Source organism: Suricata suricatta, chromosome 5 (genome assembly GCF_006229205.1).
Source record: "Suricata suricatta isolate VVHF042 chromosome 5, meerkat_22Aug2017_6uvM2_HiC, whole genome shotgun sequence".
NCBI lineage: Eukaryota > Metazoa > Chordata > Mammalia > Carnivora > Herpestidae > Suricata > Suricata suricatta.
In genome coordinates, this window is record NC_043704.1 from 9393034 (window position 1) to 9407610 (window position 14577).

Sequence of the window (14577 nt, forward strand, 5' to 3'; positions counted from 1 at the left end):
AATGTGCGAAGAGCATATTCATTTGGAACACAGAAGAAAACGCAGAATCCATCTGGAACATTCAACTTGCAATCCAGACATACACTGGACTAGGATTTAAGCCCTCCGCTCACTCGCCCTAGCACAAGCTTTAAGCACAGTCTGTGACAAACAAGTCCGTTTCCTCATACACAAGTAGGATCTGTCCTCTTGTCCAATCATGTAAATCCGAAGCACAGAGCCTTCCCTTGTAAAACCGCGGGTGTGAGATGTTACACAGACCATTGCCAAAGAAAGAAAAGACTGCTCCATAGTCTGTTTAGAGCTTAAAAGATCCATTTTAAAGGGGGACCTGGATAGCTCAGTTGGTTAAGCAGCTGACTTCAGCTCAGGTCACGATCTCACCATTCGTAAGTTCTGTTCCTGAGTTCGAGCCTCCCGTGGGGCCCTGTGCTGACACCTCAGAGCCGGGAGCTGCTTCAGATTCTGTGTGTGTGTGTGTGTCTCTCTCTCTGGGCCCCTCCCCTCCTCACACTCTCTCCTTCCCTCTCTCAAAAATAAACCATAAAAAAATTTTTTTTAAAGATACAGTTTAAAGAATGGCGGTTAAAATCTAACTTAGTTCCTTTAAAAAAAAATGATACAAAAACATAGTAAAATGCTATTTATCTAAACAAAAGGTAAAAATGTTATGTCTGTATACACCCACGTCCGCCCACATTCTTATAAAACTTGAATCACCCACAGGGTGCATGGGTGGCTCAGCTAGTTAAGCGTCTGACTTTGGCTCAGGTCATGATCTCACATTTTGTGGGTTCGAGCCCCGCGTCAGAGCCTGGAGCCTGCTTCTGATTCTGTGTCTCCCTCTCTTTCTGACCCTTTCCTGCTAATGCTCTGTCTCTCTCTCTCTCTCAAAATTAACGTTAAAAAACAAAAAACAAACAAACAAACAAACAAAACTTGAATTACCCAGAGATGCACCGTCTCCCACCCTGTTGCAGTTTTCTTCAGCTCTCCTGACCATAACTTTGTCAAGCCTTCCAGACCCCGCAAGTACAGAGAGAAGAGAAACTATAGGTTACGACACAGCTAAGAGGTGAAACAGCATGAAGCCATGAAACAGCTAGACACGGCCTGCCTAGCTGCCTTGCCCTCGAGGGGAGAAGGATCCAAACACGGAGAGGCAGCTAGGAAGACCGCACAGGCAGGACTGTCACCCACCACAGGCCACCAATCACCTTCGACTATGCCACAGCCATGGCATTTTAAGAAATGTCTGAGGCTGCTACTAAGTTGCAGGCGCCGGGAAGGTTTCTTCGGAAGGAAAGCTGCCTCAGCCTCCCCCGAGCTTTCCCACCGCGCTCTCCCAGAGCAGGCGCAGCTACAGCAGCTGGCAGGGGAACCAAAATCCAAAAAAACGCAACCCAACACATTAAAAAACAACAACAACAACAAAAACAAAAAACAGAAAAAAAACCCACCTTCCCCCCTCTCTATCCCAGGCCGAGAAGAGAACCAAACGCATACTCCCCACTCTTTTTTAGTTCTGGCTAAACAGCTGTAACATACGAGATATTTTTAAATCTAGTTAAGTACTTGGGTACCGATATTGAATTGTGGCATAATACTTACCCGATGAGGCAATCATTTGGCTTTGTGATTCCAATTAAAACACTATATATTTACGGGATTTTCCATTACAAAATGGCTAAAAGGCAAGATATTCATCTGACCAGAGAGACTAAAAGTTAAGCACTGAGCAAACTTAACTGTTCAACAGAGATAATATACAAAAAGTAACTCTTCCTTAAAAGTATATTTATGTAGCAAATAAACACATCATTTTAGGGCTCATCATTAGTTTTCCTTCTTCCCGGTCTACTGTGCCAAAGTGCTTACAACCCATACCTGAGCTCTTTGACCAAACAGTTCAAACCCCATTACTATCCAAAGTATTATACCGTCTCCGATTACACAACTAAAATCACCAACATACGCCCCTCCCTTCAGGAAAAAAACAGGCAAAAGACACAATTCTCACAAACCAATAAATATGTGAGAAAACCAACCAGAAGTTAAAAAGTAAGTCAATAAACAAGCAAAACAGGGTTCACATCATTATTGTAGTTGCTACTATAACATATGTATTTTATGGTTCTTATAATATCATGCATAATTAAAATCTTAGAAATCTGAAATATTTTTATGGTAAGAGAACACTTACATTTCTATATTTCCAAAACATCACTGTGGCTGTGAAGGGAAAGTGTATTTCAACTTACATGCATATGTTATAAAAATGATTCAATATAATTTTATTTGTTTTATATATTTTGGGAAGATTTAAGAATTTCTGCAGGGAAACTGTTACTCTATTTTTAAATAAAGCTTTACTTTTATAACCTAAAAAATAAATAAATAAATAAACAAGTAACAATGAGATTTCGTTTTTACCTCTGGAACAAGCAAACTGTTCAGAGTACCCGCAATCATAACTGCTTGGATAAAGCAGGTGTCTATGACCCTTGACTGGAATACTCTGAATAGTCAGAGTGAAAGAAAAAGTAATGAAAGTAAAACGAGTAATACGTGGTGAACTTTCAGTCTGTGCCAAACACCATTCCAGCGCGCCCTGGACCCCCAGCAGCTGTATAAACGAGGGGGCATGGCCACGGTGCTCACTGCATTTTACAGGAGAAGAAGCTCAAGTCAAGCAGCTGGAGAGGGGCCCCCAGTTCACACAGGAAAGCCAGACTGACCGTGTCCCCAGAGAACACTGTTGTCGCCACTGAGCCGGACCGCGGAGCGGGAGAGCGCTCAGGAGACATGAGAGAGGCCTCCTAAAGGGGGAGACTGCTGAAAGCCCACAAAGGAGCGAAGATACACTGAACCGGCGAGAAGAGGGGCTAGGAAGCGGCCCCCACCTGCGCACTCCTTCCCAAATACACCCTGCTGGAATCCAAGTGAAAACGGACCAGTGGGGGCCGTGGCAGAAAAGAGGAATTTATAGAGGGGTCTAGAGAAAACAAATAAACCTCACATCAAGTTTTACCGACAGAAAAAGCCACTGCTCTAGTATCTCTAGTTCTGTAGAGAGCTCGTGCACATGTCCCGTGGAAGAAGACAAGACCAGGGAGTGGGGGCCTCATCTTGGGACAGGCTCCCTGTCTCGGAGGCTCCAGGTCCTCGGAGGCGCCCCTCCACGCTCTCAAGCGCACCCCTGCTCTGCTTACAACCTTCCTGCCTCCATCCCTTTGCCCCATCGCTCTCACTGGTCTTGCAAAGAGTTCAAACGCCACCTCGACTCTGGCTGGAAGAGCAGAGACTGAGGAGCATGTTAAGGACAGGAGGGCGGGCGGGGCCCGCGAGTCTTAGTGCCAAGGTGAGGAGCGTGGACTGTGTGCAACGGGTCAACAGAGTGCCAGGGACGGTGTGCCAGGAACAACACAGCTCCAGTTGTGGTTTTAGCTCTAGCAATTCACACTCTACTGAGATTCAATTTTGCCACTTACTGTCTAGCTACCATGTGACTTTGGGTAAGTTAATAAAACGTGTTTCTAGCTGAAGAATGGGTTAGTAATAGTACTTACACCTCAAGATTATTATGAAAATTAAAGAGTTAATGTTTAAAGTGGTATGTGGCACATGGTAAGGACTCAATAAATGTTCTATTGTTTAACCTTATCGTAACAGAATTGGGGTGTAGTAGGGACTGGAACAGGGAGAGACCACAAGCAGAGATCAATTCAACAGTTCGAGCACAGATGGTGGGGGTCTTTAGGAGGAACGGTAATGTTAGAAAAGGAAGGAGACATATGAACAGACACTGGGAGGCAGAGGTGACAGGACCTGAACATTTGTCTAAATATGGAGGAAGGGAGACAAGCCGGATGCAAAGATGACTCAGAGGTTTTGAGCCTAGGTGACTTGGAAAACGGTGGTGACGCTTAGAAAGGCAGGCAAGGGTACTCAGCTGAATGATGACAGTTCCTTAAATGTATTATGATCTGAACTTTAAAGACTGACTCACTTTATCAGGCATGTGACAGTTAAAAAACTGTTGAAACAAGAAAAGGAGAGTGGGGCACCTGGGTGGCTCAGTCAGTTTACGCATCTGATTTGGGCTCAGGTCATGGTCTCATGGCTCATGAGTTTGAGCCCGGTATCGGGCTCTGTGTTGACAGCACGGGCCCTGCTTGAGATTCTCTCTCCCTCTCTGTGCCCCTCTCTCGTTTGCACTTTCTCTCTCTCCCTTTCAAAATAAACTTAAAATAAGAAAAAGTAAAGTAAAGTAAAAGGAGAAAAAGTACAAAAGCATTAAAGGAGAAAAGAAAAAGGGGAGGCTGAGAAGAAGAAAACTGCTCCTGGAAGAGGCCTGGGGTTCTGACCCGGATTCAGCAGCACGACGGTGGGGAAAACATGGGCCACGCCCGAACAGCCCCTCTCCACCCCACTGCGGCACCGCCCCTGCTCTCCATCCCAGGCGGCTCCCAAGTGCACACACCACCTGCTCTCCCGCCTCCTGAGCGCTGTCCCGGGGGAGCCTCTGACTCTGGCAGAGGGCACCTAACCTGCGCTAGGCGCTCGCAGAGCCTGGTGCCCCGGAAGGACCACGTCCACAGCCGCTCCAGCTCTGACGTCAGGCAATACCTGAGCAGCCCAGCCCCTGGCAGCATACAGAGATCTCCCACTCCCACCGAGACGAGCCCTACGCACCCCCCCGTGCCTGTGTGAGAGGCACCCATCTCCACGCAGTCAGGAGCCCCCCTCCATCTTCAATCCCCGGGACTGTGGTCGCTGGATTTCCGTTAACGTCCTCGAGGTCTGGGGTGCCTGGGTGGCTCAGTCGGTTGAGCGTCTGACTTGATTTCAACTCAGGTCATGGTCTCTCAGTTCGTGAGTTCAAGCCCCACACTGGACTCCACACTGACAGGGCAGAGCCTGCTTGGGATTCTCTCTCTTCGCCCCAACTCCCACCCCTCCCCTGCTCAAGCTCTCTCTCTCTCTCTCAAAATAAATAAAAATAAACTAAAAAAGTAATAATAAAAATAAAGTCATCTAATCTCACCTCCTCAGTTGTTTAGGACACCACACTTTTTGACTCCCTGTACGATACCATATGGGGACACTGTACAAATGATTTAAACATTTTAACAGTTAGAACAGTTGATGACTTCTATTAATCCCATGGACATATTCGTAATTTCTACTTATTACAATACTTCAAAAAATGTCTTTAAAAGTTTTATTTACAACATCAACACCAGAAACCATTAAGTCACAACCTCTTAACCTGGTGTTACGTTTCTCTGCCTCACTTCGTTGAGATTCCTTACATCCAGTGACCTCCACAAGCAGCTCGAACCACTACGGCGGGGCCACCGCGCCTCCGTCTCCTCTCGGAAAGAACTTTACCTCGCGTGGACAATGCGCCCCACAACACGACACCCTCCGGGAAAGACTGTTTAAGAACCCAACAAATGTAAGGGCTGAGCGATACGCTGAGGGGAAGAGTAAGTGCTCTCTATCCAGACCCGTGCAGTACATAATTTTATAAGGCCAAGTACCACCACAATGCTGAAAATCAGATTTTCATTTTTAACAGAAAGCAGTCCTTTCCTTGGCTGACTGCCACTAAGGTAAAAATGTTGATACATGCCAATAACGTTTCTACCCACCTCCCACCTAAAAAGACAGTTTTCTCTCAGGTGTAAATGTCTTATGTCAGGTTCTGGTGCACAATATGATGAATGGATCTTTGTTTAGGTCGCTAGAGACTTTTGAGACTTTTAAAATAACCCTCAACCATCTATACCTACAGTGAGGGAAACGAACAGTTGTAATAAGATCCAATTAGAAGTGTATGGCAGGGGCGCCTGGGCAGCTCACCTGGCTAAGTGTCTGACTCTTGATTTCGACTCAGGTCGTGATCTCACGGTTCGCTTCGTGGGATCCAGCCCATCGGGCTCCACACTGACAGCACGGAACTCGCCTGAGATGCTCTCTCGTCTCTTCCCCTCCTCCACCTGTGCACCCTCTCTTGCTTTCTCTTTCTCAAAATAAATAAACTGTATAGTAAACAATCTGGATCAGGGCTCTTAAGATGTAATTCAGGAACATACCTGTGCAAAGGAGATGAGACAGCAAGACAACGCTCATCCACTGCCGGGAGCAGCAGGCACCCCGACCTTCTCCGAGGTCTTCTCCCTCAATTAACCCTCTGCCTCCTGTTACCTTCCACCTTTCCCTCCAGTCCTGTCAAACACAGAAACAGGCCCTATGTCCTCAGTGCGAAAGTAAAACCCTTCCTGGATTCTACATGCTCCTTTAACAACTAATCTATCTTCGAATTCCTTTACTCACTCATTCACGCAACAAATATCTACTGAGCCCCTGCTCTGCTCTAATCCAGTAGCCACTGGGCACAGATGGCTAGTGGGGCACTTGAAGGGAGGCCTGCAGCAACTGGGATGTGCCGCAAATGTGAAACACACGTGGGACTTCAAGGACTTGGTACAAAAAGAAAGAAAAAACACCAGAGAATGTACAATATCTTATTAATAATTTTTAATTTTAAAATACTATAAATCTACTAGATGAAGTAAAAACACATTACAAAAGTTAATGTTACTGTTTGTATTTACCCATTTTTACACTGTGACTCCTAGAAACTATTTTTTAATACTTATCTCAGAGAGAGAGAGAGAGACAAGAGAGTGCATGCGTGCAGAGGGGCAGAAAGAGAGAGAGAGAGAGAGAGAGAGAGAGAGAGAGAGAGAGAGAGAGAGAGAGAGAGAGAGAGAGAGAGAGAGAGAGAGAGATTGATTGATTGATTCCCAGGCAGGCTCCACACTGTCAGCACAGAGCCCAATGCAGGGCCTGGTCCCACAAACCAGAGATGATGCCCTGAGCTGAAGTCAGGAGCTAGTCACCCAGCTGACCGAGCCGCCCAGACACTTTAAACTACATAAGTGGTTTATGTATTTCTACTGGACAGGCCAGTTCTCGACAAAGTCTGTAGCATCAAGGGCACACATATGAAGCCACGAGCAAAGCCTCTAGCCTCCTCAGGCTGCTATGGTACTGCCAGTGATGGGGGAACCCTCACAATAAACAAGGGAGTGTGAGAATTTCAGGAAACGATTGGTGTTTTGAAAACAGCAAAACAGAGAAAGACAAAGTGGAGGGGGGAGGGGACCGAACAGCAGCGCAGGCCCCTCCCTTCCCTACGGCAGAGCAGGCAGCGCGGGCTTCCTGTCCGTCAAGTCCAAAGCCAGCAGATGGGCAGTGCGGGCATAGACCCCCAGGCTCCAGGCTAAGGGAGGCTCAGCCCGAGGCCCGCCTCGGCCACCACGCCTGGAGGGCAGGCACGGGCGCCAAGCACGAGCCACTTCTACACAGGGCATCTCCCATCCGTCCACACAAGCTAGAAACCGCAGTCTTGCTCGCTCTCTCACTTGGACCTCCCTACACACACGCACACACTCCAACTACACGCTGTGACTCTGGACACTTCTGTCTCACAGATCTGCCTGCTCACTTTCATGGCCCGTCAAGGTCCTACTTCTCGGAACACAGTGAGGAGAGGGGTCTCTACAGTAACGGCTCCTTCTCTAGGCTCCTCGCCCTCACCGTCCCCATGCCGTCCACTTCCGTTTCCTCAGAGAGCTCCACGCGCTGGCGAGCGTCGGAACGCCAGACCTTCCGGGCACGGCACCCACACCTCCTCGCGGCGGACCCGCTTCCTGTCACGGATGCTGTCCCTGGTCTCCTCAGGCTGCAGGACCCCGACCAATGTCATCTTCCCTAAGGAATCTTCCCGGGACCCTCGCGTGAACTGCCCCCTGCTCCACCCTCCCTCGGTCCGCTGCCGTCCACGCAGCAGGCGCCGTGCTGGGGAGCAGGGCCGCCTCGGCCGGCGCCCAGAGCTAAGGACTGGTCTCAGCTGGGTGGGCACTCTCCCGACAACGATGACGGCGCAGACACACAGCACACGGCACGCGAAGTGTGCCTGCTCCCCCGCCCGGCTGCCCCCCGCCCCAGGCTGGCCTACTGCGGGCACTTCACCCCAGCTCCGTTCCGGTCAGTTCTCTGCTCACCCACTGAACTTGCTCGTCTCTACTCTGCCGCCACACAAAGGCACTCGAGAAATGTTTGTTTAGTGAGTGGATAAACAGGCACTCGATGCCAACTTGCCCACTTCAATTTACATGCGGAGGGGGCACTTGCTACCCAGGGAGGTTTAATGACTTCTCCAAAAAAGGTCAGTGGCAAAACCAAGACTGGAACACAGTCTCCTATCTTATACTAGAACATGGGACCTTTTCTCCTGATGAAAAGGTCCTGAAGTGTTTGTCATTCCTTGGTCACTCATTATCTGGGCACTCATCACAGCTTGTGAGTATCAAGAACGAGAAGAAACAAAAACCACACCTCTAGCCACCAGCAAGCCCTGGTTACGAGGGAATAAGGAAGCGCGCAGTTGTGCTGTTTTTTGCCTTTTATAGTCTGCACTAATCCAAAGTTAGCCACCAAAAGTTAAGAAATTTGTTTATGATTTTGAGGGTAGACTTTTTCTTAGAGAACAGGTACAAAAGCAGAAGATGAGAGGGAAAGATTGACATGAACCTTCAAACCAAATTAAACAACCCTTGTTATTGGGATTTTATGTGTGTGTGTGTGTGTGTGTGTGTCCTCTGTTCAGTATGTGAATTCAAAAACACTCTATACAATGTTTGTGGTTTTTTTTTTTTTTTCAGTAGAAATCATGAGCTATACTAGAAGCATGTTCTTATTTTCCTATAAATGTTCATAATGAAAACACAGTTATAGTATAAAAAGTGCTACCTACTCAATCGCTTATTTGGGGGAGTTTTCAAAATACAGAAGACACCCCAACCTCTAAAGATTTGGACTTTCTTAGGTCTGAAAGGGGACCACATATCAATAGTTTTCAAATACTTCCCAGGTGATCTGGTTACAGGGCCCCTCCATTAAAGTAAGAATTCCGAGTCTAACTGGTAAAACTTAAAATGGTGATGACTATGGGACACCTGGGTGGCTCAGTTGGCTGAGTGTCCGACTCCTGATTTCAGCTCAGGTTATGATCCTAGGGTCATGAGATCGAGCCCCGAATCAGGCTCCATGTTGTGTGTGGAGCCTCCTTAAAATTCTCTCTCTCTCTTCTGCCCCTCTCTCCCCTGCTCACATGCTTTCTCACTCTAAAAATAAAAATAAATAAATAATAAAATAGTGAGGATTAATATTTTTGATGTAAGGAACAATTTTACAAATCGACAGTGTCGACTCACCAACAGAGAAGTTCTATTAAAATCCTTCCTGAAATACTTTACATTAATAAGTAACAAACACGCAGCTGTATAACCATTTTTCTTTGCATTCTGAGGAAGCAAGTCAACGAAGAAGTCACAATGTGAAGATCAGAAATACAGATGATTTTTTAAAATTATTTGGTAGAAGGTAATATTGAGACAGAAAAATTTATGTCTTAACAGCTCTTAATAACTAATACTTCTGAGAAGTGGGACCCTAGGGACACAAGAGCAACTTTCATGACCCACTTTTTACACTCCTTTATTACTTTATCATTTTAATGCACAGCTTCTAAATCACCATACACAACTCATACTTCCTAGAAAACTCGAACAATAAATGCTCTCACAAAGCATAAGAGACCCCTCACCTCAAAGCAAAAGTAGTCACCTCCACCTCTCAATTTACCACAACGATCCATCCCAAGCCCAGTGGATGGGAACTACCCCTCCAGCCCAAAGTTCCAACCATCTGGTCAACACTGCCAGCTACTCAGATCAATCTTTATGTTCCAGCTTTGAAGTTGAACCATACCTTCAAGAACAATGGCTGCCAAGGTCTTGAGCCAGGGTCAGCCAATTTTTTCTTAAAGCCAAAGTGTGAATATTTTAGACTTTGTGAAGCATAAAGTCTCTGATGCAATCAATCACCTCTGCCCCTGTAGCACAAAGGTAGCCACAGACACTAGCTAAACCAGTATGAGGTGTGGCTGTATATTTATCAAGAAAAGGCAGCAGGCTGGGTGTGGGGTCTTGAGGCATCAGAAGCAGCAAGGCTAGTATGAAGCATACTGAAATTATCATTCATACACACATGTGTATGTATTTATATATTACACATAGTTACATAATAGGAAATATTGTATAGACAGACAGACAGATACAACATGTGTCTTTCACCCCACCTGGAATAAGGATGGAACTGCTACTTCATTCACAGACAAATCTTTGGTGAACGAGCATAGAACAGTAAAAACCATTACTGCCTGCTTCAACTCATGAGACTCCAACATGGATTGAGGAGGGGGATACAGAACGAATTTCTCCTATGAGATGAGTAGAGAGATTGTTACAGGTAAAGCTGTGTCCTCTCCTCCCCTTGCAAGCCATCGCTGGACGGACGAGGAGGACATGCACTGACAATTAGGAACGGTCGCCAAGACTAGTACCTACTGCAGGAGCAGTGAATCTCATCACAAACCGCGTGCCCCAGAACTGCTGGAACAGCGAGCAACCCCTCCCGCCTGTCCTGCATACTGGGCTTCAGGAGCAGGAAGTAGGGGCGCCAACCAGGAATGGCCAGTTTTAATGGCCACAGTGCCTACAGCATACAACAGGCACAGAGCAAATACTGTATTAAGAAGCATAAACAGGGGCATCTGGGGGGCCAGTTGGTAAAGCTTCCAGCTCTGGCTCAGGTCATGATCTTACAGTTCAAGAGTTTGAGTCCCGTGTGGGGCTCCGTGCTGACAGCTCAGAGCCTGGCGACTGCTTCAGATTGTGTGTCTCCATCTCTGTCTGCCCCTCTCCTGCTCATGCTGTCACTCTCAAAAAATAAACATTAAAAAAAAATTTTTTTCAGTAACGCACGTGGTTTAGTATGTTTTTTTAAAGAAGTTAACATGCCTTTGTTTCCAGCGATCTTAACCACACTTGAGATAGACAAAATGAGGCACTGCAGTGAAATCTGTTTTGTGCAAAATGAGTAAACCGAGAGGACAAGTGTTTGGGAAAACTTTCAGTCCTAAAATGTTCTTCCAGAAAAACTGTTGAGAAATAGGGATAGTACGTATGGGTCACTAGAAGGCATTTTCAGCAACGAAATTTTCCTACATAATTTTACATTATTTTCTTAATGCCTAAGACATTTCTGATTGCAAAATCTACTCACAGTTTTAAAAGCAGAGAAGCCCTTACCCCACAAATGTGATAATGTTAAGAATGCCAATACTGAGGGGCGCCCGGGTGGCTCAGTCCATTGAGCGTCTGACTTTGGCTCAGGTCATGATCTCACTGTTTCCAAGTTTGGGCCCCACGTTGGGATCTGTGCTGTCAGCTCAGAGCCTGGAGCTGCTTCAGATTCTGTGTCTCCCGCTCTCTGTCTCCCCCCCACCCCTCCCCTCACACTCTGTCTCTCAAAAACAAACACATTAAAATAAATTTTAAAAAAAGGACTGCCAATACTGACACCAAATTCCCGCCTCTTCCTTGGCTTTGTGATGAAGTGGACAGCAATTACAAATCACTAGTTCCTTATCTGGAGCTTCCTGGGCTTTCACATGGACAACTGTCATTCCTCTACAACAAGTGGAAAAAATGTGTAAGTGGTTCAGGATACAAAAATAGATTTTCAAGATCTTATGCATGACTGTGATTGTCACTATAAAATGGAATAACCCACAGATAAATGTATTCCTCTGACACAAGTCAAATGAACCGGAAGCCAAGCACTCCCTTGGAGAGAACACACACCCCTGACCTTCCTGGCAAAAACACTGTACCTCTGTTTAGCGGTTTCCTGGGTATCTCTATCCATTAGAATGTAAGTTCTGCGCAAACAAGGACTAGATCTTGTCTTCTAGTATATGGGCAGCACCAAGAGGAATGCCTGGCTCAATAAATATTTGTTGCTTCTTTCACATACCATTTCATTATTTTAAGCCACCTGACATCTACCAGAACATTCCCTAGTTACTAACTGATCAAATAGTCTCGTTATTTTCAGGTGTACATTCTGTATGTTGGATAAATTCAATAGAATTGCTTTGATTTTCTTACTTTTATTCCTGTCTTCTATAAATGACAAGTGAGGCTGGTACTCTAATTGTCTAATATAGTATTACAGCTTCTTTATGAAAGAAACTTAACATATTAAGTAAATGAGCAGATTGAAAGAAAAAGATCAGAGGCAAGTAGAGATTACTGCCCAAAAAGCACACAGATCATTGCCCACATTTGAATTCTAGCTCTACCACGTACTACCTATGTCGCTGGGTACCTTTCTTAGTTTTCTGTGCCCCGGCTTCCTCATCACCAAAACAGAAATGATCCTCCCAGTATCACCTACAGGCTCTCCAGCCCTTTCACTCCTGCTTCAAACACTGTTAGGTATCACCCGCCCAGGAAGCCCTGCTCTGGACTCTACCGTCAGCCTTCTGCCCACTCCGCCCTTCGGCCCAATTAGCCGCTCATGCTCTCTCTCTTACACGGTAAAGCAACACCAACACCTATCAATTCACTATCAATTTATGAATCTTCAGCACTGTGAACTTAAGGGCCCCTTATCTTATCTCTCTTCACCACCACCCCACCCGGGAGAATGCCTTTACCTGACACTTCCCATTTCTACTACTGGCCAGGCTTCCTATCATGCGTCTATAACTCTTCATTCCCCACTCTGAAGGACTAATCACTCTTCAAGTTCTGTCTAGGGTTCCTTAGGGAACTTTGTGCCCATCTTCTCTGTTTCCTATCTTACCATAACTCTCCACAGAGTGTAGATTCCCTGAGGCTAGGAGGCAGATTCTGATATTTTCAACAGTTCTACCTAACACCCACTAAAGGGTTCTGTACTGAGTAAGCTCACTGGGTACATGTATAATGAATTCATGCAAGCCTGGCTTACTGTGATCACCTAAGTGGTTCCCTAACTCCAGATTCCTGTGCCTCCAATCCTTCCTAAATGTTTCTTAAAATGCTTCATCCCCCACAATGTGTCTGCTTAGACACACTTAATATATTCAGTTCAAGTAACCGCTAGTTCTAAAATACGACAGGAGGTACTGGGGTGCGGGCAAAGCACTGGGACCCAATTCCAAACATGAGTCCTCCCCAGCTGTTCAAAAAGATTACAAGTCTGCGAAAAAAAACAGCCATGTAAATACTTCTAAATATCTTCTAAATATGATGAATTAAAATTAGAAAGGTCTTTTGAAGTAAGATCAGCAGAGGAAAGGAAAGTGGGCAGCCCAAGAGGAGTGAAAAAAACACAAGACTCTAAGAGCATAAAAGTGGTATGTTCAGGGGAGAGGGTTCAGGTTTAATTGGCCCCCTCAAAATACATGTTGAAGTTCTAACCCCAAGTACTTCAGAATGTGACCTCATGTGGAAACAGGGTCACTGAAGATATAACCAGTTAAGACAAGGCCATTAGGGTCATTAGGGTCATTAGGTCATTAGGGTGGGCCTTCATCTAGTATGACGGGTGCCTTTAAAAGAAGAAGAAAACTGGACAGAGACAGCATCCACACGGGCAGTACATCACAGAAAGATGAAGGCAGAGATCCGGATAACAGAAGCCAAGGAATGCCAAAGATTGCCAATAAACTCTGAGAAGCTGGGCAACAAACACAACCACCACACTAGGAGGCATCAGGATAAATTACACAGGGTAGGATCTTCACAGGAGTGAGGGATAATTAGGTTAAATACTTGCTGGTCTCAGCTACAGAATTTCAGAAGTGTGACTCAAAAGATTGAATTAATTTCAAATAACCTATCCTAGAAAAAAGGGTTAAGAAAATCTTTAAGAATGTAAAAATACTGAACACTCAACAAAGTAAAAATTCACAAATGTTTGGCACAAAATCAAAATTACCACAGGCAAAAAAAGAAAGGAAAATACAACCCATACTGAGAGAAAAAATTTCATCTGGAAAGGACATAGCTCTTACAATTAGCAGGTAAAGACATTAAAACAAGTATTATAACCATATTCCACATATTCAAATAGATAAAGGAGAATGACAGAAAATATTTTTAAAAGACACAAACTGAACTGTACAAATGAAAACTAAAATGTGTTAAATTAAAAACACTGGATGAGATTAATACATTAGACACTGAAAAAAAGATTAGCGAACTTGAAGACATAGATATAAAAAGTATTGTAGGAATTCAACGGACTGCTCAACACTTAAAATAGCTGTCCAAACAGAAAAAAGGACTAAAATAAACAAGACATGTCTCAAGTTTTGGGACAACCTCAAGCACTCTAACAAGTATGTAACTCAATTTCCTCATAAAAGAAGGTAAGCAGAAAAAACGTTAAGTGAATCACAGCCAAATATTCCAATTTTGAAAAAAAAATTACAAATCTACAGATCCAGAAATTCAATAAAGTCCAAGATGCAGAAACAAAGAAAGCTACATCAAGGTACATCATAACCAATTTGCTCTGCTTAAGACTGATAAGAAGATGGCACAAAAACATACACATAGACCAATGGAATAGAATAGAGAACCCAGAACTGGGCTCACAAATGTA

The 14577-nt window shown here is 45.0% G+C and overlaps 1 protein-coding gene across 3 annotated transcripts in view; it reads right to left on the bottom strand.

Moving 5' to 3' along the window:
• Positions 1 to 14577, bottom strand: part of DYRK1A (dual specificity tyrosine phosphorylation regulated kinase 1A) — a 98607-nt gene that overhangs the window by 53029 nt on the left and 31001 nt on the right. For 2 of the 3 annotated variants that reach the window (XM_029938961.1, XM_029938963.1), the window contains one exon: positions 6102 to 6234. The exons of the other annotated variant lie outside the window; for it this stretch is intronic. In XM_029938961.1, the coding sequence (XP_029794821.1) occupies positions 6102 to 6234 (133 nt within the window). The remainder of the gene's footprint in view (positions 1 to 6101; positions 6235 to 14577) is intronic. 3 annotated transcript variants of the gene reach the window in all.